Raw genomic sequence first — 27,125 nt, forward strand, 5'->3', positions numbered from 1 at the left:
ACAGTTGAAGTGTGCCATGGAGAATGAAACTTTCTCAAATGCATGCTTCTGTTTGATGATCATTGAATCAAGAGAAAGGAAGTAGTCTTTTGTTTTTAAAGAGGTGGTTCCCGACCTGGGGACTGGGCTGAGATGAATCTAGGGAGTTGCATGACGATTTTTGTTTTAGAAAATAATAATAATAATAATAAAAAAAAAAAAACTAAATTCCATTATTTAAAATTCTTTCAGTTTTTTGGGACTTTTTGCTAATATTTGCCTCTGTCTTGTGAAGTAGTGTACAGCTTTACATTCTCTTGCCTTGAATTACGGAAACTCACTTAGCCTAAATTGTACTGCTCACAAATCTTGACCTGTGACGAGGGGTCACAAGCAGGCATGGTTTAAAGTTTACATGAAGGGGTCACAAGCAAGGTTGGAAACCACTGTTTTAAAGCACTGTACAGCACCCTGTCTCCTGATGCATCTCAGTACCAGTATGGTTTTAATGCAGAGCACACAACATGCACCCAACAAGTTGACTGTCAAACATTTAATGAAACACTTGTTCACTTGTTTCAGAGGTTAACCTGGAAAATGTGAAGTTTTGTCATTATAGCACAATGAATTCATTTACATGAAGGAAATCTGTGAAACTAATTGATTTACTTGATTGGTTTAAAATGTACATGCTTTTTTGCAGTACATAATATGACTATATTGTGATTTAATTTTTTTTTTTTTTTACATAAGTTCTGTGGAGAGAGAGAAAATAGAACAGGAAGAGAGAGTTAGGGGGGAAAATCACTCTCGGGGTCAGATGGTGCCTAGTTACACGGGTCTTACAGCTGTTCCATTCTTATAAACTTTCATTTACAGACTCAACAGTAGGGCTGCTGTTAATAGACTTTTTTTTCACCAGTACTAAATGTTCATTTTATACAGTGCTTAAACAGTACTTCTTCCAATTAAATACTGTTTCAGCATGTTAGAGGCTGGACAAATCAACAAAATCTGTATTATGGAGGATAGTTTAGATCACGCTGACTATGAAAAATGAAAGCAGAAATGTGGTTTGGGGCCCCGACAAAGGAAAGCCTCATCCAATCGCAGTGCCAGATTCGACTCCAGAGGAAGAGTTAGTTGCCCATTTTGTTGAACCAGCTTTCTCCCCTCTGTGCTTTCTTTTCCTGGGAATAGGAAGCAAAGCATGTTCACACTAATGATGCAAATACCCAGCATGCAGTTGTTACACACAGTTTTTCCTGTTTCCACAATTTCACTGCATTCCTTTCATTCCTGACGCTCCCTTGGGGGTTCTGTCAGTGTACCCAGTACTCCTTGAAACACTATGAAACAATCACGCTTAAATTGCGGCAGACGTCATGTTCCTCCTGCCTCCCTCCAGCCCCACCCTGTTTCCTAAATTTAGACTTGCTGTGTTTTAGTTTCAAAAGACTGCACTGAACTTTCTCATGGCCCGACATCTCCCGTCACACACTCAACTCCCCTCGCTCTAGTACCATTCCTGTGGGAAGGATGGAGCTGGTGCCATGGCAACCAGCAGTCCCAAATGGGCTGTGCTCGAGTGCACTTAGAAGTACAGTAGGGAAGGGAGCTAACTTAGCAAGAGCGCAGTGCCGCCGCTGCTGCTGCTGACAGAGAGGTGGAGGGGAGCAGAGCGTCAGAGAAGCTGTATCTGGGCGGATGCTAATCTGACATAGCAAGCTAATCTGCAGCATTTAGAATGCCAGTCACCGTTCAGATTTTCCTCCCTCCTTCCCTGAGGCATATTTAGGAGGTAAGAAATACACCGACGAGAAACTTGGGATTGAAGAAAGGAAATTTCTCCGACAGGCAAGGTTTTTATTCAGCTTAGTCACTCCTATGAAAGACTAGGTACAAGAATATCAGAAGATTCTGATATGAAGATTTCAACAGAGAAAAACTGTAAACAAATCTGTTTTATTTACTTAAGCTTAATTTTGTTGATTACTCTGTTTTTTGATTGTTTAATCCATAAAATGACATAAGATAGTGAAAAATGCCACTTACATTAAACTTAAAGATATTCAGTTTACAGAGAAAAGACGCATCATTTGAGAAGCAGGAACCAGTGATTGATTAGCATTTTTGCTTGACAAGTGACTTAAACTATTAATCGTTTATCAAAATTGTTGTTTAATTTCTGTTGACTGATTAATCAACCAGTTGTTTCAGCTGTGGTTTTTTAAGCAGTATTCTACCTTAATTCATGTTATAGAAAGGACAATCCTGATACCTTTGATAGTCTAAAGAATAAACAATGGTGGTTTTAGTATACTATATAGTATTCAATAATACCACAATCTACAAAATTCTCCTTCACAAGTAAAATTATTATCACATAAATTTGCTTAAAGTATACAAAGTATGGGTACTCATTATGGCTCTTGTCAGTTGTATAATATTTGATTACTATTACTCATTTTATTGTTGTAGCTGATAGATTAATTTTAACTATACTGTTGGTTAGTTTATTCTGTAACAATGCAAAGGGCCCAGGCTGGACTTGAACCCGGGCCTCTGTGGTATGGACTATTAAGTGTTATGTGCTTTACCAGGTGAGCTACTAGGGTGCACAAGTACCTCAAAATTATACCAAGTTACAACACTTAAGCAAATGTACTGAGTTACTTTTCACCACTTCACTTTAACGATGCTGCATTTGAAGAAATTCATTAAAAAAAAGCTCTCAAGTTATTGCTACCAGAAAGGCAAAAGAGATAAAAAAAAATATTTGCTATTTAATGATTAGGTTATTTCAGTTGAGATATTTATACCAGCCACCGTTCTTAGTAATGCAGTAAGTCCTGATATAGCTAATGCTTGGCCTTAATTGTTAAAGAGAGATTGTTCTGTAACGTATTGGTCACAGGTTTGATCCCTGCAGTGGGCAGGGTGTCTGTGACAGCTGTTGTCTGAGCAACACAGTGAACATGCTCAGCCTTTGTAAGTTACTCTGGAGAATGCCAGCTTAATACCTAAAATATAAATGTAATGCTAACCTAGTGGTGAAACTCCCACTGGGAGTGCTGACACACACACACACACACACACACACACACACACACACACACACACACACACACACACACACACACACAAAGCTACCCCCCGGCTTCCACTCTCCACCACCATCTGAAGCAGACCTATTATCTGTATGAAGTGAAGATTGTTTGGCTCTCAGGGTTCAAACATAATGCAAATTATTTCATGAACATGCAATTAAACAGTCTCGCCTTAGACCAATATTCATGCAAATGAATGGCTTCCTTTGGATCTATCTGGACAATTACTATCACTTGGAGGACTTATGCGAAAGAGAATTAACATTGAATAGTATTCTTTTGGATTTTATGGGATCTAAGTCATTGGTCCCTTGTAAGGCTGATTCAGAGCCCGAAGAACTAATAAATGCTTCAACTTGAGCTTTTGTTGTAGTCTTTAAGATGGATAAGAGTACAAATGAATTTCCATTTTGTTTTCACTATATTATTATTAAGTGTGACATTGTGTTCATGTTAGCCACTTTCAGGTTCAGAAGGGATGTCAGGACTAGCGGTTGTTAGCACTGTCTTTTTTTGAGGCTCAGATACTTGTTCATTACAATAATGCAGGCTTTTTGTGTGTGAGCAAGCATTAGTGTTTCAGAGGAACAGACTAACCTTTGCAATATTTCTGGCGAAAGATGGCAGTTTTGGCTTCACTTCTTATGTGCTGGTCAAATTTATTGTCAGACTCAAAGACCACATCTACTACTAAACATAAATTAAGGTATGATGTAAGATAGGCCTCTTCAGTTTTTTTTAGCTTTATCTCTGATTACTATGAGCTAAGTTTTATCTCCAGGATGTTATGCTCTTGTTCCATTTATAATTAGCTCATTATGGGAAATATTGTGACACATTTTACTTTTGAAATAGAGCTGATGCTCTCATCTAAAATGCCTGAAAAGGAACACAGCTGTGGTTTGAGTTTAAATTTGTAATTTGCCATCATTAGAGGCAAAGATCCAAGAATTTAAATGTCAGAGGATTAAGATAGATATATAAAAATACATTTCTGCTTCCATAGATGACAGTGTTTAGGATTCAACACATGTCTCCTGTTCGGAACAGTTAACACTCGGGTGCCTTATTCAGAATGGACACCAGTTATTTCTAGCATCAGCCTCTCTGTTGTCACACACACACTATCTCCGTCTCATAATCTCTCTCATTTTGCACTTTATCTCACACACTCTATCTCTTCCTCTAATATCAACAGCCATTTGTGCTGTTAACCTGTCATACATTCACACGCACACACATGATTCGGCTGCCGTTAAAGCCTCATGTTTACTGAACTTTACACGCTTAATTTTATCCACAACAAAGTATGATCATTTTCAATATCTCCATTACCTTTTGTCCTCTGTTTCTCCTCTCCTCTGCTTACTTTTAAACTTTTGCACACCCCCCTCAGACACCCCAAACTCTCTGAGCAGATGAGTAATATTCCTCCTCTGGGTTTACTCTGTGGCCAGTAGGGCATCCAAGGCCCCAAACAGCTGTTCTATAATTATACAAGCAGCAGGAGGCAGACAATCAATACTCCTTTTACTCTTTTCCTCCACCCGGGCGGCCTGGTGGTTAGCAAGGCCGCCCTGTAATCAGAAGGTCACAGGTTTAGTCCCTGCAATAGTCAAATTGTCCATCAGCAATCATGTGCTCTGTTGGAGTGTCCTTGACAGTGACATTGCTCACTCATACTGACTACTTTTAAGACATATATGGAAGGGAAGTTGTTGCAGATAAGGCAGATTACCTCATCACTTCCTTATGTATGTTTGAGAACTCTTGAGTACAAAATGTTTAGTGCATGTACACGATGCCTTTACACCAGTGTAATTGCAATACATGAATGCAAAGATTGGCCCCACACAGGCTTCTGAAATAAATCTTTCATCCTGTGCCACAGGGTGGAAATGAATGTGGTTTGCTTATAGCACAGCTTCACTTGTCTACTCTCATATCTGTTCAATAAAAAGCTAGAGCCAGCAGCTGGTTTGGTTAGCTTAGTATAAATACTTGAAAGATGGGGAAATAGCTAGCCTAGGGTGCCCAAAGGCAGCAGTATCTGCCTACTAGCATGTATAAAGCTCACTAATTTACATGTTATAACTCGGTTAATCCCTTCTAAAATTACAGTGTAAACGCAACAATTTAGGGTTGTACAAGGCCAGGCAAACGGTTTCCCCCCGTTTCCAGTCTTCCAGCTTAATATTTAGACATGAGAAAATAAGTGTATTTACTGAACTACTTCTTCAGTAATAGATTTTTTTTATTGAGGTAGCTCATCCTGCTTGTGAAGCTAGTGTTAGCATAAGCAAGTAAAGTGCACAGTATTATCTTGCTATATGTAGCAAAAAATACAATCTCTTTACTTTAATGTGGTGATTTTGTTCATGTATAAACAGGCAAAAAGTGAAGAAGACCTACTGCAACTAACGATTATTGTCTTTTAATAATGAATTAATCATTATTTTTTTCTATTTCTCTATCTGGCCTATAATATGTCAGGTAACAGTGGAAAATGAAATAATAAATAATCTACTAATCGACCACTATTTGTTTCAGGCACACTAAAATTATTCCATTTAAATGTATTATGCACATAACTAAAAATAAGAAGGTTTCTGCATATCAAGCAATGTTCTCTGCATCACATATCAACAGACTGAAGTGTAGTCTGACAATAGCTAACACTATAACTGCTGGAATGAGACAGAGGCTCAGAGCTTTCTCCACCATGCGTCTGAGGTGATAGTACCAAAGGTTTCAAAGTTAATTTGGAAAAGAAGGTAATTTTTAAAACCTCTACACATAGCACTTCATAATTAGAGTCTTGTTGTGTTTTTGGAGGTTGAAAATGTCCTGCATGAAGAGGTTCAGATGTTGAAGCGATCTGTTCTGTAATCTGCAGGCATGCTGAATGGAAATATGTGTGTGCACGACAGAATAATAATGTGCGTGTCTGTGTGTTCCCTACCTGTCCTTGGCTAAGAGCACTGAGAAAGTTGAATTTTCACCTTGAAAATGTATTAAGCTGTTAAGTCCCAGAACACTGAAAAAGATTTTGCCAGGAGGTTGATATAATCTTGGTTTTCAGTACAAATAAACCTATACCTTGAACATTGACGTCACTGGTTTTCATAGAAATGAATGTAGCAAGTGAAACTAGTTGTAGTTTTTATTCTCACTGGGTGAAAAGAAAGTTTTAGGACTCATGTTTTTTAAAGATGCAGAAGCAGTTGCATGCAGCTACTTTCAGTCTCTTTCTAACATGGAAATACTTTCTCAGTTTGATCCAGAACGCTACATTTTAACCTGTCACTGCAGCTTTCACTCACATCCTCAACTGGCAAGTGGCAAGTTTGATAACTTTCATCTCCTCTGCTTCTTTTCATGGCTGTCTCCTTTAACCTGGCTCCCAGGAATGCAATAAACCTCAGGTACCGTATGTATTAACAGTGTTGTCTGTTGTGTTTACTATATGTGAGTGTGTGTGTGTTCTGCTTTCCTGCATTTTATAGCTGTCTGTGTTTATGTTTCTGCTGGGGGGGTTTATCTGTGTCTGTTCCCCATTTGTCGTATCTGTAGCTGGTGGTAGACTTCCTTAATAAATACCTTCCATTTGCTGGCATGGAGGCTGATAAAAGGAAAGAAGGAAGCCTGCAATTGTATTACCACAACATCTACAGCAACATGAATTGAATTCTTATAAAACAGCCCTGATAAAAATGCTCCGTATTCTGTTTCCATTATTATCCTGTTTTTGATCGGAAAAATTAGCATGCTTGGTTCAGAATGGACCCCATCGAGTTGCCGGGTGATGACAGAGAAGTGATAAACATCACTCTGGTAGAGCTTGTGGGCCTGTAAACTGAGATAATGGCAACAATAGAGCTCATTTAGGTGCATGGTATCACAAACACTGTCCCTCTCTGATGATGTGCTCGATAATGGCATCGACTGTCTTTAGGCTCTATGGATTAATATTATCCCTGCTATGTAGGTGTGGTTCTGTTGGGTCTTGCCTTGCTGTTGAGATGCTATGCTAATGGAGATGTTAATGTGCTAAGTGTTTGACATTTATCCAAATATAACACAGCTATTTAGAAATGCATCAACCAGATTTGCTGCATGGACTTTAGTTATAAAGGTATCACCCTTCCCCCTATAAGTCTGGAAGCGGTAGCCTACATATCATATCTCTGTATTGAATCACAGTGAAGTCCTGCAGTGGCCAAGCAGAAATGGTTGCAAGCAAGAGGTTGAAAAGATCAGGGCTCAAGGTGTTGAGCAGTCAGACCTGCTGAGAAATGCGAGAGCAGGGAGAACAAACCTGCCACTCTCGGCCACAGAAAAGCCGAGCTCCTATTTTTAGAGCTGTCCTTTGTGACAACCTGCTCTGCTTCAGCTGTGCAGAGATACAAAAGCCTCAGTTTTGAATAGACATTGTGTAGGAACTGCAGCGGTAAAAGAAGAAACGGTTCATTGTACACTTTTTTTCTCTCTCTCGCTTTCTTGCCTCCCGCATTCCTTCATCTTCAGTTTGTGCAGAATTATTTAGATGAGCATTTTTAGGGCTTCAACAAATAATTATTTCATTATCGATTTATCTATCAAAATAATACAATCAATAACAATATCAATCATTGGGTTCATAAAATGACATAAAATACAAAGGCCTATCACAATTTCCCACAACCTGAGATGAAATTGCTTGTTTTGTCTGACAAACCGTCCAAAACCCAAAGATATTCAATTCAGTCTGATTTGAGAAGGCACAAGTGAATAATTGCAATTTTTGCTTAATCAATCATTAAAACATTTGTCGGTTAATTTTCTCTCCGTCGATTGTTTCACCTCTAGAGCTTAGAGATGACTTGATTGAACATGGTCATGATGACTGATGTAAAGAGAGTGTAGTTAATTTATTTTCTATACTATATAATACAGTGAATATGCATTTTTATTTTCAGTTGTAGTGTCTTCCTTTGTTTCTTTGAATTTAGAACCCAAGTATCTCTTCCCCAGCACAGATAGCAACTGCAGAATATGTGGTTATAGTTATTTATAGCCAAATATCCTACAGAATGCTTTGATGGAAATAGAACAGATATTTTTGGGAGCGCTTATACTCGATAATCAAGCCAAAAATGTGCCCTCTGCAACTGGGAAAATTAACTACTCATTTACAACCGGCCGTGGTTCATTTCTCAACCGGTGTTACAGAACACACTTACTGGGATTTGATGTGCTTTTCATGTCAGTTTTGACATTCAAAGACCTTTTTGAAAGTTGAGTATTTTCAGAAGGCTTGACAGATCACATTTATTTTCGATGGTAATGAGCCTGCATGGCGAGGATAACAAAGTACGCTGTTTTTTTGTTGTTTGTGTCACTTATATTTGATCAAAAGCTTTCTAAACAATTGATAACAGGACTGTTTCATCTGTTCAATGTTGAGTTAGTGTTAGACAATGCTGGATGCTGCAGGGGATTGTTGAGATATTAATAACCATGCTAATTCTGCTTGTCTGGTTAAGTAAGGGTTAAAATGTGTTTTGTATGAGTCTAAAAATAAAATTTGCACACATGTCGTGCTTCATGTTGGGTGCACCGTCCCCTGGATGCATCCTAATATTGAGAAAGACAGTGATGAGAGCATGATGAAAGACTGTGCTCACAGTGGTTTGGAGTTTTTAGTTCAATTCGAAACACTAGTTATTTATTAAACATATACATAATATTGTTGTAATTAAACATATGTAACACTGGGTTACTACTGATATTGGCCATGAGTATGTTTCAATAAAATAGAGAATAAAACCAGCTAGATCTAATGTCCACTTACATAAAGTTGTACAATTTGATGAACTGTTAAAGATTATATAAATTAACACATCTGATTCTACACAAGTAATTATTGCTCACCCTGAGACCCATTTGTGTCTGACTCAACACACCCTCTGACAAATTACACTATAAAGGCAGTTTTTAATCCTGACATAATGACCTCTTGTCTCACTCGCTCTCTACTCTAGACTATTCCCTTTAATGATGATTCATTTGTGGTTGTCATTGAAGTTGTTTTGTGATGAAGAATTGTCATTTACTTTTTGGTGTGGCATTTTACCCTCATGGTTGCTGTTCTGTGCCTCTCATGTGATCGCTTTCATCCTGTATGTTTTTGTTGAATTTCTTTGAAGTGTCTCTATTTGACCAGTTATCTTCAAAAATATGGGGGGAAAAATCCCTCTAATGCCTGTACTGCCTTTTAGAAGTTATAGCCAGAGCTGTGGATGGATGGCGGTGTTGGTCTGTCTTTCAGTTCACCACATTGGTCCAGACTGAAATATCTCAACTAGTGGATGGATTGCCGTGAAAGTTTGTACAGATAGTCATGGTCCCCCAAGGATGAATCCCACTGTCTTTGGTGATGTCCTCACTTTTCTTCTAGTTGCCACAGTGAGGTTGATGTGTGGTTTAGATTAGATGGAATGCCTTGAAATTTGTGTCCCTCTCTCGATCAGTGCAAATAACAATAGTGATCATTTAACTTTTCATCTACTGCCATAATCAGGTCAAACATTTCATTATTTCATTGTAACGTTAAAGACTTCCAGTTCACAACCTGCCACAGTTAGAATTTAACCTGATCCGGAAACCTCTAGTTACTGATCAACTTTTCACTCACTTGGCAACGATGTTGCTTTGCCACTTATTCTCCAAGAGCTTCACTTTTCAAATCACTTTTTTGATTGATGCACCTTGTAGCAGGTGCAGGGGTACGACAGATGTTTTGCCCCTGTGAAGCTACAAGTGTAATCTTTTAAACGTGCCTGTCTGCTTGTGATTCTGCCAAATTATTTTCAGAGCAGCGTGCAGGTGACAACAGCTTGATAAATGAAACAATCCCTTGGGCTGTAGTAGCTATGAAAATGTACTCTCATTATTAGATCATCCTTCGCGTTCTAACAATGCTATTTAGAGCCGTTGTAAGAGGACAGACGTCAAGGATTAATGCACCGGGCTGGCAGTCAGGAGCGCTGTGTTTTCTCTACATGAGGTGATCTGTTGGCGTGCAAATATATCCAGTGAACAAGGATAGACACAGATCAATAAATCAGAGTATGTTGAGTTTTATCTTATAATAGCCAGTGTGTGTCTATGACAAGACATGTGTCCTGTTGTTTTCTTGGCTTTTTGTCCCCTCCCTATCGTGGTCTTCTTGGTTACATGTTAGACAAACAAATGCATGATTGACTCTTGTTTGAGTAACATTTGCTAAAAGCTACAGCCTAGCTGGTTTTATAAAAATATTTTCTAGCTTTAAAAAAAAGTTGTACTGGAAGTATTTGCATTGTTGGCTTTGTCCTTTTCAAGGTATTTGTTGACAGAAAAAGGAAGAATAACGTCAGTCAAATGAATCAACAAAAGTCTGAACAATGTAAAATTTTAGTTTAAGAGAAATCTGAAGCATTTCTCCAGCCTGTGTATGTTCTATTGCATCATTTAACCCCACCACTACTCTCTTGCGCTCAAGTCCTCAAACACAGAATTTCAGTTGAGGAACTGAAATACTGGATGAGGAACTGAGCCTCAGACATGCACAAAGGTCACTAGTTTGTTTATGCTTTTTTGTCTGCTTGTGAATATGCGTCTGGCTCAAAATGTAATGAAGTGAATGATAGATTGTTTTTGAGTCATTTATCTATTTCCATCGCTGCGTCATCTTGCGCTGCTGGTTGCAGCAAAATGCCTTTAATGTGAACTGGAGCCTCATACAGTATGTTTGAACGTATATTGCAAAGGAAGTGGATGGCAGAAGTTGCCATGTAATGATCTGTTGTCTGTTTTCACCCGTGAAATGCTTGCCTGTGTGTGTCATGTGTTTGTGCACGGGTGTTTCATCCAGCAGCGTAATGAGGTTTTTATGGCTCTAATGCTACGCATCAGCAAGCAAAACACCATCACATGGCCTACCCTATAAATGTGTGGAACAGTTGCAGCCACGGCGGGTTCACAGACTGTTTACAAATGGCAGATGAGGTACCCCCCCCCCCCCCCCCACCTCATGCATTTAGCACACACTGCAATTGAGCACGAGTGCATTAATGTTATTCTCAAGTGCCGTTGTTCTCGTCACTGTCACAATCCTGTAAGATCAATGCTCCCCTGCCTCTCTCCCTTTACATTTAGCTCGTGATTAGTCAGTAAAAAATGATGAATTGGCTTGTTTTGTTCCTAGAAAGCTTTAAACGAGGGGGGTTGGGCAGAAAGGTCTGATATTCCCCAGACACGACGCTGGTAGCGCGGTGATGTAATGATGCCCCCGTTCTCTTCCCCCTGGTGATTGTTAGAGACGTTAATGACTGGGCTGCACAGCAAAGCACCTGAGCTTTTTTGTTGTTGTGATACATTACATCATGGCTCGGGGCAGGAGAGGTGATGTCATACCGGGTCTCCAGCTTCCCTCCCCCTCACCTCCTCCCACTCACCCCCCATTACTTTGACTGGAAGAGCTCCAAAACCAGCTAGTACTACGCTGCTTTCCAGGCATTGTCTGAGGCAGAGCAGCCAAGCTCTTTGTACACCATAACAAAAAGCTCCAGCCTCACACAAAAAAATTAATTTGTCAAATGTTTTGTTGGTTTTATTAGATGCTATTTATAGTCTGCGTATGTAGGTGAACAATTTTTGCACAGTTTAGACCTGATCATCAAATATAAAGCTCAGATTAAGCAGCATGATTCTTGTATAAGAATGTAAATAATGTAAAGCTGCGTCTAACTGTAATTGTCATTATTGGAGCTATTGTCTAATCTGTAAAAATTGAGAAAATCAGATATTAACATTATTAACAATAGTTTTTTAATTTCTTGTCAGTTGTAGGGCTGAACGATTTTGGGGGGAAATGTAATTGCGATTTTTCTGCTAGATAATGCGATTATGATTCAATTTGCAATTTCTTTATTTTTATTTATTTTAGCTAAAGTTCAATATTTACTGCCAGTCTGTTTTTGACGGAAGCCGCGTCAAGCAGCACAGAGTAGATGAACCGGGCAGGAAGTCAGACACAGAACGGCAGAGAGAATCCAGTTGATTTTTGCAGGTGAGTTAAAAGGTGCAGCTCCCCGACACCCAGGTAACTCATGACTGTGAGGTTACAACTCACAGCCCAAAAAGGAGTACAACAAACGCACGTGTACATTTTCAGCTGAGGACTGCAGCTTACTTTGGCTAGCCTTCAACTCAACAATCAATCATGATTTCAGTTAAATGCTAAAGTTGCGGTTACCTTGTCTAATGGTCCACTGACAGAACACATGCTGCTTTTTGATCAGGCACCGTCGTGCTGTTGCCGAGGCGACAAAAGCTTCCTTTTTACGGTGGACGGCCGGTAACATTACATATTTGTTTTCTTTAGCTTGAAATAATCCCAGACTTTGGACACTTTCTTCTTTGTCCCTTTCTCTCTGTTCCTTTCTTCCCCAACTTTGCAAACAGCTCCATCATAATCACGTCGTGTTCACAGCGTAAACACGATGTGCGACAGTTATAAATGTCCATGTGAAACACTGTGCTGTATAGTTACATGGATTAAACGAAGCATCGATGCAAAGAATTTGTGTCAAAGCATTTTATGAATCGATTTAATCGATGAATCTTTCAGCCCTAGTCAGTAATCTAACTGAGAAACTGACCAGTGGCCAGTGCTGAAATGATGGTTTAGTTCATATTTGCTAAGTTTTGCAGGAATTGGCTTTTAGATTTCAAAACATCAAAATGACAAGAAAATAACTGTATAGCAGAAAATGATTGACACTGTCAAAATTTCAGAAAAATGGTGACAGAAATGTATTTCAGATCTACTTTTTGGGTGTGATGCTGTGATGTGCTGCTTCATCTGCTATAAAGTGCAGATGGCAAAAAAGCCAAATTGAATTGATCTTAAGTGTGAATTATGACAGCTCTAGTTGGTGATATTAAGTCCTTTGTGTCTTGGTTGTGAACTGAATTGCTGATTATTTTGCGATGTGGATATGAAGGGCAGCAGGTCTATTGTTTATTGTCTTGGTTGGCCTTTAAACTGCCATTGTTCCCTGTGATGTGTTTTTGTCATTTAAAGTGCCGTCCTCATATCTCTGTCTGTCAGGAGACCTTCATATATGGGGCCTTCTATCCAATATCAAGAGTCTCTAGAGGCATGGCCTACCACCTGAACACACACACACACACACACACACACACACACACACACACACACTCATAATACACCCTCTTGCTTTCATAAAGCAGAGAGGTGCGTTTGTTTGTTGGTGACGCTGCTGCTCGTTGTACTACAGCTACAAAGTGAAGGGCAAGTGGCAGTCTATTGCCACTTCTACTGTCTCTTCTCCTTCACACACACAAACACACACACTCTCCCTCCCTCTTGTCTCCCAACCCTCTACCATTTCGCCATGTCTCGCTGCTTCCGTCGCCACAGCAACTGAAAGCCCCGGAGGGTGTGTAGGGGGCTGGATGTGTGCTCGTGCTCACGCTCACCCAGCTGCCATAGCTGTTTCAGCTTAGTGGCAGTGACAGAGTGACATCATTGCTGCCAGTCTCTCTGTTTCACCTCTGTCGTCCCATTTTGAGCGTTTTTCTTTCTTCTTATCTTCCAGCTCCAGCTCCCTCTTTTTCTCCTCCCAATAAACGACAGTGCTTTTTCAGTCTTTCTGTGTGTCTACCTCTTTTACTCACTCTCGCACTCTCAAGAGGACATGCTTCTGTCTCCGTTTCTGTCTCCCCGCCCAGGAAATGGCTTTCCTTCAGACCGTTACTATGCCAACCGGCTCCAGCCACGGTCTTGTGTCGAAGTGAGCGTGATAATGACATTACTCGCACTGTGCTCCTCTATTCCTTCCATCCCTCTATCATCCATCCATCTGTGTATCTACCTTTAGATTTTTTTTCTCCCTCTCACCACTCAACTGTGTATCAGCGCTTTTCTGACATTATGCTTCTTGTGTCATCTCATTTCATCTCCCCCTCTCATCTCTCTTCCTCACTTTCATTTTCCCATCCGCCCTTCTCCTCTTTCCATCTCTCTATCTGTGCTGGGGGTGTTGTAAGCCCTCCAGAGGAGCACAGCATAGTGGGTACTCTTACAGCATCACTGTCTGGCAGGGAGCTGGTCCACCCCCTTCCCCCCCACCACACCCTCCACCACCATCCCCCTCTCCTCCTCCAAAGCTGACACACATACACACATCCCCCTGCCCCCCGTTACAAACAAACCGCTGGGTTTAACGTACAGTACCTCGGTGGAGGCTGCAGGCGTCTCGGTCTTCAAATAATGTAATGGTGCATAAAGGCGTTTGTGTGTGCATGTGCTTTCGTGTGTGAAGCTTTACTTTCCGGAGAGGGAGGGGAGAAAGAGAGATAGAGAGGGAAGGCGGAGGGAGCAAACGTGAGTGAAAGAGTTGTCAGCCATTTTTCCTCATCTTTTCCCCTGTTTTCTGCTTTATTATCGGCGCGCCGCTGTTTTCCGTGTGTAGATGTGATTGTCAAGTGCGCGCAGAGTAGAAGCTGGCTCGTCTTATCTTGGATAAAAGGATTTTTTTTCTCTCCCTTCCTCCGCCTCCTCTGTGGTTTTAAGACATTTCTGTGGGAAGCAGCGGGGAGGCAGGAATAAACGCAGAAGCTGGTGTTGGTTTGGAGAGTCTAATCAGGCCAAGGAACAGCGGATACTCCCAAACTGTCAAGCCGCCGCCTCCTTCCAGAGAGACTGTGCAGCCGAGGGAGGAGAGAGGCGGGCGGCTTGGATGAAGATGGGGGTCTATGCTGTAGCATAGAGCAGGTCCGGGATGTTAGATTTGAGCCCGGCGAACATTTTTTCATTATGAAACCATTAGCAGCATCAGACAGCAATGGAGTCCCGAGCCAGCAAGATAAAACCCCGGTAAGTATACCTATCGACGTGCAACGTTTTCTCTCCATCTACCCCCCCCCCCCCCCCCCTCATTTATGACCCCCTAGATATGATTACCGTCCGTATAATGGACGTGCATCGGATTTCTATCGAGCCTCTACAAGATGAATGAACGCAGGGTCGGCCAAGGATGCGACAGTAACGCGAACGGGCTGACCAGAGCCTGGTTATTGCCCTGTCGAGCCTCCGATGTGTGTCAGTGTGTTGTACTAGAAACGGCCGCCATGTGCTTGCTGTCACTCGCGCGCGCACACTCGCGTGAATCTTTAGGACGCTATTGATTGTACAGGCCTAGTATGTTTTCGTAAAATAATAGGTTATAACAATATCGGGATATGTTTTATTAGAAGTAAAAAGAAATACGACTACCAGGGCAATATGTGGCCAGTATTAATTCAAAGAAACATTGTGTTATCGATGCCTTTTAGCGATATAATAGTGATTTTGCCTTTGGTCAAAGCCACACACATCCAGCAGTGCAGATGTATGTGTGTTTAACGACCGACGTCTCCGCCCTCATTATGTTTTACGACGCACTGAAGTGGCAATACTTGATTGTACGTCCATAAGATGTGCCCCTGAAATTAACCACACCAGGTGTCATTTGCATTGGGGGGGGAACTATACAAGCAATAGATCAGGGTGGTTAGATGGGAGGTGATGTCATATTTGCAGAGATGAATCTACCCTAAATTCGGTTATCCCACCTTTTAACCTCTAGGAGCTGTAAGTAGCATTATGGCGCTTGATGCAAATGAGTGACTTTAAAGAAGATAATTACTAAAGCGACTGTTTACAAGAATACAGTTGATATGTGGCTGTGTGAAGTGGGGTTTTTTGCCTCACGATTATCACCAGCTGAAGTGCTAGTCTGACCCACCGGTTTATTTAGTGCTGCTGCTGGTGGCGCTGTCCGTGGTGCTGGAAGCAGCCGGCAGCTCCAGCAGACACTCGGAGGCCTGAGCTGATCTGCACTTGAACGGTAAACGGATTGATCGGCTGTCTGTGCCGCTGGCATCACTCACACACCGGGACCACACACATAGACATACAGAGGCAGGGCTGTAAATCACGCTGATGGACGGTTCCTGGACCAGAGAGCACAGATGCCCAACGAAAAATCACTGTAATATTCCTATAATAGTCATAGACTTGTCATTGTTGATGACATATCTCACCTGCTTTCCACAGTTTGAGCAGCTTCCCCCAGGGAGGCCATATAGGATACCAAGGGCCCTAAAAAATTTTTTTAATCAGTTGAATTTCTAAATATATATATATATATTACTGCATATTTGAACATCTTTAGCAATTTTGATTTTTTAAAATGTGTATTTTCTAAAATTGATACTTATAAATGCAGTGTAATATCCTTATGTGCCACATATAGCCAATGGTAAGTCTTAAGTGTATATAGTAATGTTTTCTTTAGGTTATAGAGACTACATACAGTGCTCTGCTCAATCGTATGCTGATGCTGAATGTATACCTTAATATCAGCACTAATAGCATTTCTTCTCAAATTGGACAAAACAAGCAGACAAATCAACACAAATAGCAAAAATGTAAAACATAGAGAAACATCAGTGCAGTAATCTGTTTGGCTCATTTTACAATTGGCTGTCTTGCAGCGTGTGAAAGTTAGCTACATATTCTATAGTCAGGGTAGAAAAGAAAAACATTTTGGAAGTTTTTTTATTTTGGCACTGATTTTTAAATGAATTGTTTTTAATAGGAAAGTTCTCTATAGAATTGTATGTTCACTTCTCCTGTCAGTTTCTTTCTTTCTGTATTTTCTCTCCCTGCCCCATCATTAAAATTTTTGTTTTCTTATGTTTTTAGCACACAAAGGAAGGCTTTTCTAAATATTAATTTAGCCCAGCACGAAACCCACCAGGGGTAGAGTCAGTAACACCCAGCAGATTGTATTACAATAATGTCATTACCGTAGTAGGCTCATGACCATTGGCTGTTATATGTTTAATATCCTAATAGCTTATCTTTCCTCTGGAGACCTGAGACTTCCATTATTATAGTTGCATTTTATCCTTACTGAAACAAGGCACATGTTGACATACATCATCGCAGTACAGTTCATGTTGATTTATTGGGTTATGTTATGGACGTCTATGAACATTTTATGGAATCAATGTTTACGTAAGAAAGACCTGTGCCCAAAAGTTTTAGCCTTGCTGGGCTTGGATGATAAATCAGATACAAACTGTGACTGGGGACTACTGTGGACACTGATAGCCTTCTGTGTACTCTGCACCTCCACCAACATACTTAAGGCAGGAAAAGGGCGGACTTTTTATGATAATTGACATCTGGAACAACAGTGATTGTAATAGCAGTATAGTGGACTGTATTCCTCATTGTATATAATCATCTTCCCTTGTCTGCTTGCTGCTTGCTTATGTGGTACTGGCTGGTGGAGCTGTAACTAGGGAGGGGAAAGTCCAGAGAGCATATCAGGCCCATTTAATCGGACACCCTGCCGAAAGGGTTGTAATCTCTTGATCCGCGAGGCACAGGAAAACTAGAAGCTGCCACCATGGTCAGGGGAAACTCTAGGATGGGCCTGCTGTCTCTTTGACTTCCAACATTGGCAGCTCTCCACTTTTTAACAAGTAGGTAAAGTTGAAACCACATGTGAAATGTTTGAAGTAGCAGTGCAGCTTCAGGCACTTGCAGGCAGATGCTTGAATTAAAAAAAATAATAATTATGTTATTGTATTTTACTCCATAATTTAAACCTGTTAAACCAACAATTTAAATTTGCCTCCTTTCAGTGGAAGCATGAGGCTGTTTTTGAGACTCCATAAATGCTTACACTGCTGTACACCATGAACAGTTGCATTACTGAGGTTGGCCACCCACAGTATTGGACATCTAGTGTAGTAGCACAGATTTACCCCCAGCATATAAAAGCGGTAAAGAGATTGAGAGCCAGCCAGCGCTTCCGCTCAGCAATCTAGGTCATTAGGTCTACAGTGTAATTTAAGGAGCACCACATCTGCTCATATGTAGGCAGAACTGGGTGTTGTGGCTTGAGCATTAGAGGGATGCTTAATCCTCCTGTGACAGCTGATTGTATGTATTTTTCGGCTTGCGGTTCTGCAGAGCTCACTTCATTTGTTTGTGAGCGAACATCGAGTTTGGAGCAAAGAAGTGCAGAGAGACCTATATAAGGTAGGAGAATACTCACTCACAATTCCATGCTGTGGTTGATAGTGAGCATATCACTAATAGATCTGAACAACAGCCTGCTAGTACAGACTTTGTAGATCGATTGGGGTTAATAATGCACTGTACATGTAGTGCTGTGTCTTTGTACCACTGATTGGAAATGCTTAATGAGTGCGTGTCATTGTTGTGCTGGCATCCGTCTCGGTCCAGTCTCTTGCATACCATTGGGCCGAAGAGGTCAATGGACCACATGCTTATAGACTGAATGGACCCTGGCGTATTGACCGACAGACGGATGACCTAAATGGGTGGAGAGAAAGGATTAAGTGTTTATTATCCTCTCCCTTTATCCCTCTTTCCTGCCCTTCTTTTATCTCTCCCTCTTTCCAGGGGGAGGAGCGTATAGTTCATGGTGGTTTGTTTGGAGCAGTTGGGACCTTTTCTAGCTGGTTGTGGAAACCAGTGGGAATATTATTATTGACATGTACACCACTAGGCCATATCGACAAACTCCACATGACCAGTCATATACTCTCAATGATGAGAATATTCAATTACTATACTTACAATATTTAATTCATTAAATGTACAATCAAATGTTAAGAATTGTTGGATAAAGAGATAGGCATTTACTTGAGCTGCTCTTTGATTCCTATATGGCTGGGTTTTTATCCACAGTATTATCTTCTTCTATATTCTTAAAGGATGCGGCTGATCTTTAAAAGCTGCACACTGTACACAAGCTGTACTTTTTAGCAGACGGTACTCAAACAAAATTAAACTGTGCATTTGTTGAGGACTATTTTATGCGGGGATTAATGCACTTTTGAGTATTTACCCCAGCAGGGCAATGTGTTTGGTATTGATTCAAAACAAACTGCAGTGCCCATGTTCATCATGTTGGATGTCACCCAGTGCAACAGAATAGCTCATGTTAATTCAGGCTGTGGTTACACAGACAATACTTATTTGTAGGATGAATTAATTGTTGGTTTTGATCTTAGAATTTTTGCCAATAAGACGCATATCTGAAGAGTTGTCCTTTAATATTTGTATGCTTTAAATTTAATGTTACATTTATGTTTTGACTCTATAGATTAATGTTGTTCGTTGCTGTTGGTACACTACTGTGATCTGTGTTCAATTTCTGTCTAGAAACCAATTTCCTTCAGCTGCGTTTCGACCAAAGGAACTATACCCCGGAACTAGGAACCTTTGGAGGAACTCACTGCGTTTCCACTGAAGGGACCAGCGTTTAAATGTAGTTCTAGGATGTTTATTTTACCCCCCAAAAAGTCTTTTATTTTTGTGTTGCTTTCTCTGTGCTGGAGTTATTTTAAGAACTTGATGGCTTTGTCCAGTGTTAAATTTGTAAAAATCTTTATTGTGTGTCTCTCCATTATACTCCCACACAAAAAAGCTGTTTTTAATGGTCAAGCATAGCCTATAGTTTTTCATTACATTTCAGTCAAATCTCATGTTCATTTATAAATTTTGCTCATGTTTAGTGGTTACTAAATAATGATGCCTGTGCATCGCTTTGTGTGCAGTATAGGCCTACGTCAGCTGGTTAATATACCTAATCTTCACAGGTCTTTAGACTGCGGTGGAAACGCACACAACAATGGGCTGAAGGAACCTTTTATTTCCTTGAAAAGAGATCCAGGGACTTTAAAGTCCCCAGTACTTTTGGTTGAAAAGCGGCTAAAGCCACAACCTTCTTTTGACAGATGTCTTGTAATAAATATAAATGGTTGTAGTCGGAGTTCCTAAATATCTTCTCTTCTGTGGTTTGTATTACATAAGAGTGATAAACCGCACCATAATCTCATTTGGTCCCAAAAGTCATCAGAAGGGAATGTGATGAGGCCTGTAATAATAACGTGGAAGTCAGCTTGAGGCGTTCAGAGTGAAGTCGACCAAACGCAAGGGGATGGGAAATAGCAGCCCGAGGGGGGTTAGTGACTGACTGGACCCTCTGGTCAACCATTTTAGTTAGTGCAGCCAACCAGACAATTAAACGTGATGGCAATCTTTGACACAGTGTAGTCACATCACACCTCAGTGCCATAGGAGCAGGACTGTCTCTGTCCCTTTTCAGACACATAAAAGGCACTTTGTGACTAGATATATCTTATTTTCTCATTTTCCCCGCACAAATGGCTCAGAAATGTCTCCAAATATCTTGTCACACCTTTACACTCTTCAATTTTATTGGGGTTCTATCTCAAAGGGCAGATCATGAATATTGAGAAGTATTTTAGTCAAAACTAGTTTCCAGTATTCCTCAGATATAATTCTCGTACCAAAACACTTTCCTCCCATTTACAAAACTCATTAATTAAACCCTAATACAGATGAGTGCTTCAGAAGCTGTGACGACAGTCGTTTTCTTAGAGTACATTTGAGAGCAGATGACGGCTCAAACCCATTTACTTGCAAATGAGCCTCCCAAGATGTATTTCTACACAATCTATTCCATTTGTTATCCAAGTGAGACTTCATAGTGTTGCCGCTGTTGAGGCTGATTTCCAAAAACTATCTGAGGCAGTGTAGTTATTTACAGCCCAAAGTGCGTTTTGAGGCAGATGACACCGACACCCAGACTACTGTACTTCAGAGACAATTTTACTTTTTACAGCTCAGACGAAAAAAGCTAAAAGCCCTGTCTTTTATTCACTGGCACTTATCAAAGCTGTGTTAAAAGTTTTTACTGTACAGAGGAAACATTTAAAATCACCGTACGTAAACAAAATTTTTAATCTTGTTTACCATCCATGTCAAAAATCATACAGCATGTAATAACAACTGTAAACTCACTCTCTAGATGCTTGGATTTAGCGCTGCTATCATATGATGAAGCAACCTAGTTAAATCAGCTACATTTGACTTTTAGGTGTAAAAATTTAATATTGATGATCTGCCACAGCCAGAAGAGGAGTTGGAAGCGGCTCAGAGTGGTCTCCCTGCTGAGTACCAAATATATATTGGTAAATAAAACATTTAGCCATAAAATATTCACGTCTATAGACCCCATGAACCAGTTTACGCAGTTTGATTAAATTCATAATTCCACCCCTCTGGCATTCTTGTCAGATATGATGGATTTCATTTGAAAACACTGATATTGTGCACATTTAAAATTATTTATAAAATGTCAGTTGAAATAGAATCTAAACCGTAATATTTTTTTAACATTTAAAGATAAATTAACCATATATTAATATGTTTAAGTAAGGGGCTTGTGATAGCTAAATACTAAGAATTACTGTCAATATAGGTATTATTTTCTCACTGCAGATTCTTCAGTTTGAAACCTAATTGTTGACGCATAGTACAGTACTGTATAGGGCTGCTATTATTTAAATTATTGTTTAACGTTCCTATTATTTTCTCAGTTATTGAATCTATAAAATGTCAGCAACTACTGAAAAATGCCCTGTGTTATTTCCCAGAGCCCAAGGTGTTGTTCTCATAGACCTCGTTTTGTATAGTCAGTCCAAAACTCCCAAATATTCAGTTTATTATGACAAAAATACTCACGTTTAAGAAGCTGGCACCAGCTAATGTTTGACATTTTTGTTAATCCATTAACGAGTATCGTATTTGCAGATTAATTGTTGATCGACCAATAGTTTCAGTTCCAACACTATTCACATACAGTACAGCATATTCCTAAAATAAGCCACGATAGCTGTTGCTGTACTAACTGCTATACTTGTTTTTGTTTTATTCATCTGACTTTTAAAACGTCAGCGAGGGGAATCTCATGTTTTTTACATTTCAGGGTTAATTCCAAAGAGACATAAGTTGGCTCATTTACAATATAGTTAATTTCAGCAGGGCTTTCTTGTACTTTATACAGTATGGATTACTCAGAGGGGTTTTCCCCATTACTGCCTAGTGTTCATTTATGTTATGCGAGTTGCGTGCTTTAATTAGGGCATTGCCTTGATGTATGCAGTGTTTCTTGTTGGTTTGTTCAGTTATTAAAAATGAAGTTCCAGCGCAGTTACCAGCTAACGTCAGGAGCTGTATAAGTGTGAAAACTATGTCACCGAAGAGTAGCTCTTTTTAATAGTTGAAACTTGATAAATGATTTCCACAGATTATATGGAAGTCGGATGATTTAATTAAAGTCTTATTTTCTCTGCCTTTTCCTTGCTTTGATGAAAAATGATGTGTAAAGTTGAGCTCTTGCAGTTGGACTAATTAATATTTTTTGTCCTCTTAACATTGTATAATCACAGCTGTGGAATAACAATGAATATCATTCCCAGTATTTGCAAAGTGAATTGAATTTATGAGTGTTTTTAGGCTGCTTTCAAGTTAAAATTAAAGGGACAATTTTTTTTTAGTTTGTGTATAAGTCACCTGCAAAATATAACAGCCACTGGATTACTATGTGGCCACTAGAAAATACAAAGAACTAATATTCAAGCAGAGAAGACATTTCATTTACACTATATTTTTAGACAAATTGACGGACAATATGCCGCTAAGTGTGTTTCCACATGGCTGGCAGTCAGTATGAGTGTGAGTGGCCAGTGGTGGCAGCTGAGCTGGCTGATACTGACCATCTGTGTGTATGTTGTGTGTGTGTATGTGCAGCTCCCCGCAGACTTCAGCAGACTTCACCTGGCCGACGGCTTGCACCCACAGGTGACCCACGTCTCCTCCAGCCACTCAGGATGTAGTATCACCAGCGACTCTGGAAGCAGCAGCCTGTCAGACATTTACCAGGTAAGGATGTCCCCCCCAGTGGACCCCCAGATTGGACTCTCCTGGATAGTTCAGTAGGTGTGGTAGTTTGTTAACTAAATGAACTCTGTGCGGATTAATGAAGTCATGTGAGATTACCCCCTTACCCTATTTTAGCTAGGGTCGTATGTCATTAGCCAATATTATTCATTTTTTAAATTTAATTTATTTTAAACAAGAGTAAATATAACTTTGTTTTAGCTGTACATTTGGGAAGTTAGTTAAGCAGATTGATACCACTCCCATGTCTATATATCTATAATATAAAGCGACTACCAACAGCTGGTTGGCTTAGTATAGCTGAAAGAATGGAATCACAGCTTGTCGTTTTATGCTTTGGTTTTTGTACATATTAAACAACCAAGATATTATAACACATTTATTAAATAGCTTTACCGGTACTGGTAGAAAATTTTGTTAACTTTTAGACAGAGCCGTTTCCACTCTATGTGCTAACCACAAGCGTGTTATCATTCTTGAAGGTTCATGGTACATTTATTAGTCATTCTGCAATACAGGGCTGTGAAATTTGTAGTCCCGCTTCACTCTACAAATATTTAAAATTAGAATATTATACCAATACTTTCTGTTATTAGCATAACAGAAAGTTTCGTGTCATTAATTTATGTTGTAGTGCGGAGGATGAGGTAGAGTTGAGGAGTCTCACAGCCTGAGGAAAGAAGCTGCTCTGTAGTCTGGTGGTACAACAGCAAATACTTCTGTATCACTTGCCAGACGGCAGCAGAGTGAACAGGCTGTTGCTGGGGTGGGCATTGTCCATGTGGTATCAGCCTTCTCATCTTATTTTTAGCAACAGAGAAAACGTATAAATCCTAATATTTCAAAACTATTCCTGGCTATTCCTTGTTGTAGGTCCTGGGGGAATAGTTAGTGTTCTGTCTTTCAAGGTACAAGAAAAATCAGGTAGGGTTGTAACCAAATGGTGAATATATAAACAGTGAGAGAAACAAATGACCTAATTTATTGATTTGTTGAATAATTTTTGTTTTAACTAACATGAAATGTTAACCAGTGTACAGAATAAAATCAAGTATTAGCTAAGGTTTGTAATCCAATCAGAGGATAATTCCATGCAGATATATTTTAGAAAGAGGGTTGAACTGAAGCCCAACCCAGATTATTCCAAGTTTGTAAAACTCCTTGATGAAATGACAAATATACCTCTGGGATCCGGGGTTAGCCTCATTAAGTAGAACAAGAACATTTGGGAAAGAATGTAAAAGCTTGGCAGACAAATAGACTATACGCCACTAATAGGACACTGTCACTGCTCAGCGGGAGACGAGCAGACAGGCTGGTGGCTGCGAGCAGGTGGTCCATCCTACATCCTGACTCCAGCTCTCCCTCTCATCACCTCAAAGCAGAAGTACAGAACTCCCAGGGAGCTGTGACGTACAGTCTCGTGTGATAAGGAGCTTTCTGAACAATTTCTATGCTAAAATATTACATAAAGCAACAGTAGACTTTACAGAATATGTTTTTGTGGTTAGAGTGTGATTAATGTAATAAGTAAGTAACACTAACTAAAGAAAGAAAGAATAAAGAAAAGGGGAAAATTAGAACATTTTCCACCAACCTTACCCCGCAGAGGTAAATAAAACACGATTCAGCACAAAAGAACACACACAAAATCTCGTGACTGTGGACGTGCCCCAAACCCTGCAACTAATCCTCTTAACACAGAGCACCCACCCTATTGGCTCCTAATACTATCACCTGCTGTGTGCCTATTTGTGTATGTATGTTTGTGCTTGTGACTGGGCTCGGGAATCAGTGAGAATCACTTTGTTTGGTACTAACCTCTCCTTTGCTTGTGTTTGTGTGTGCAGGGGCATTAGATCAAATTGTTTGAGTACAGCTTTATAATTGCGTGTTTGGCCTGTATGAGCCTGTATTAATCGCAGAGATGTGTGTTTGTATGTATGGCCATGCTGTGGCTGGCTGGGGCAGGTCTAACAGGCTCTACTGTCCCGAGCCTGTGATCCTGGTCTTAGAGCCATCTGCTAGCAGCTCTGTATCTCTCTCTCTCGTGATTTCTCTCTCTGAAACACACTGTCCTGTTTTCTCTGCTTTCGTCAGTTTCTCTATCCTCCTTTGCTGGATCCCTACTCTTAACAGCTTTTAATCTTCCTGTAGAAGCAGCTGCTTGGTCTCTGAGTGCTGTTTATACTTCGACACCTTGCCTTAACTTGTTTTGTCTCAACCTCATCGTCTTTATCTTTGTCTCTTGTCACAAGTGATCAAACTTGTCTGCGCAGCTCACTGGTGATCTACTTATATGTGTGCTTGTGCTATCTGTTTTACCTATTGGTACCTTTGTCAAGTATGCAAGCTTCAGTGCACTTTTTTTCACAGTACCTCATAAAAAATGTCTTTATAAGAGCTTAAACAACTGTTTTGGTAATTGGTTAATTGATGCCAAACATTTGCTGGATCGAGTATCCCATATTTGAGGATTTGCTGTTTGTTTTTTTGTCTTTTATGATGGTATACTGAGTTTTGATTGTTAGATCAATGAAAGAAGCTATTTTAAGATGTCTTTTGTCTGTGGGAAATTGTGGTTTGTAGAATAATTGAGAAAATACGCGTCAGGTTTACAAAAAATAATCCACCCATGTTTCAATTAAATCGCAGAGAGAGAGAGAAAACTCTTAACAATAATGGTTCCTAACCTTCTTTGCTCACCATGCAGTTTCTTCAGTTACTTGTGACCCACTGTCACCGGTTGCATATATAAATCTTTGAGTTGTGAATAGTTTAGATGAAAAGTTGGTTTTAGGGGCCTGCAGTAGAAAAATGATCCAGTAATTTATACAAACATTTAAAAATATTTATTTAGCAGAAATATTTCTATTTCCCTCTCCTCTTAATATCGCTCAGATTTATTTTAGGACTGCTTAGACTACTGTACTCCTACTCTCACGAGGATTAAGGGGCAGTTGTTAGTGAATTTCCCCCGTGTGGGATCTTATCTTAAATAAAGGAGATAAAAGTTTAAAAAAAACAACTCATCAGTCAGTCTGCAGGGATGAATTGCTTCTGATCGCAGACGTCCTTCCCTAACTCACACTCAGCACACAAAATGAAAATATACAAGCATTAAGAGCATTAAGGAGAAAGGATTAACATTCATCTCTTACTATCCCAGGGTACACAGCATAACTCCCCAAACTGTTTGTTTTATGCAACATTACTTTTTTATCATTAGCTAAAGTTGCACCCATCAGGTTTCAGAATTAACAATGTAGTGTGCTGTTTGCTGTGTTTTTGAATAAACAGATCAGGGGAGGCCTGTTTCTTTACACTTGAGACCACAGGAAGTAGATGGTAAAAAGAAATATCATTTTAGTTATATACATTTTCAACATTTACCTTCTGCTGTTACGAAAAGCTGCTGAGCAGATAGGGGTAGAGATATTTGATGAGACCACTGGGCCAACTTTCCCATCTAATCTCCACAGCCTCCTTTGGCCTCTACAATTGAAGTACCCTGTGAAGAGTCCCACATCACTCTCACATCACCGGCAACATGGCACACTGTTTTGTGTCTGAATAAATCATGAAATTGGTCCTTCAGAAGGACTTTGAAAGCATTGATCCAAGAATAGACCTGATGAAATATTAATAGCACCTGACTTGCCCACTGACTCTTAATGCTTACTGCACATTTATGGATTTTTGATGCACAGATGACACAAAAACAAACCTGTGCATGAATACAAAGGCGCACACAGGTAACCTATATTTAAATATAACATGCTGGCTCTCAGATTTGAACAAGTTATCTCCATGTGGCGTGTTAACTGTGAAGTCATTGTGTCATCTATGAAGAATTATGCATCCTCACTCTTTAGCTCATTTATGCTTGTTCACTAATATATTTGCTGCCGATAACAAGTGTGGTGAACCTGTCTAGTGTGTCCTCTGTCCATCTGTAGAAAATAGGCAATGAATATGCATCTGTTTGTGGTTTTCGGACAAAGTGTGCTCAGGGATTATTATTCAAATTTATAGTGCTCCTTTTATTTTCACTTCTGGAAAGTCAGTATTTTTTACAGCCATTTTAAGACTAGTTTTCTTTTAGTGCATCTACATATGTTCTTGAT

At 39.8% G+C, this 27,125-nt stretch overlaps 1 protein-coding gene across 13 annotated transcripts in view; it reads left to right on the forward strand.

Moving 5' to 3' along the window:
• rapgef2 (Rap guanine nucleotide exchange factor (GEF) 2) overlaps positions 1 to 27,125 on the forward strand; it is a 106,515-nt gene that overhangs the window by 54,416 nt on the left and 24,974 nt on the right. For 8 of the 13 annotated variants that reach the window (XM_038698732.1, XM_038698733.1, XM_038698741.1 and 5 more), the window contains 2 exons: positions 6,497 to 6,514; positions 22,849 to 22,980. The exons of 1 other annotated variant lie outside the window; for it this stretch is intronic. In XM_038698732.1, the coding sequence (XP_038554660.1) occupies positions 6,497 to 6,514; positions 22,849 to 22,980 (150 nt within the window). Of the gene's footprint in view, positions 1 to 6,496; positions 6,515 to 14,681; positions 15,019 to 22,848; positions 22,981 to 27,125 lie in introns of those variants that run through there. 4 more of the 13 variants (XM_038698737.1, XM_038698740.1, XM_038698744.1 and 1 more) reach the window with 3 other exon arrangements.

Source organism: Micropterus salmoides, unplaced genomic scaffold, assembly GCF_014851395.1.
Source record: "Micropterus salmoides isolate LMB-PRFRI ecotype aquatic unplaced genomic scaffold, ASM1485139v1 Ms_hic_scaffold_5, whole genome shotgun sequence".
NCBI classification, from domain to species: Eukaryota; Metazoa; Chordata; class Actinopteri; order Centrarchiformes; family Centrarchidae; genus Micropterus; species Micropterus salmoides.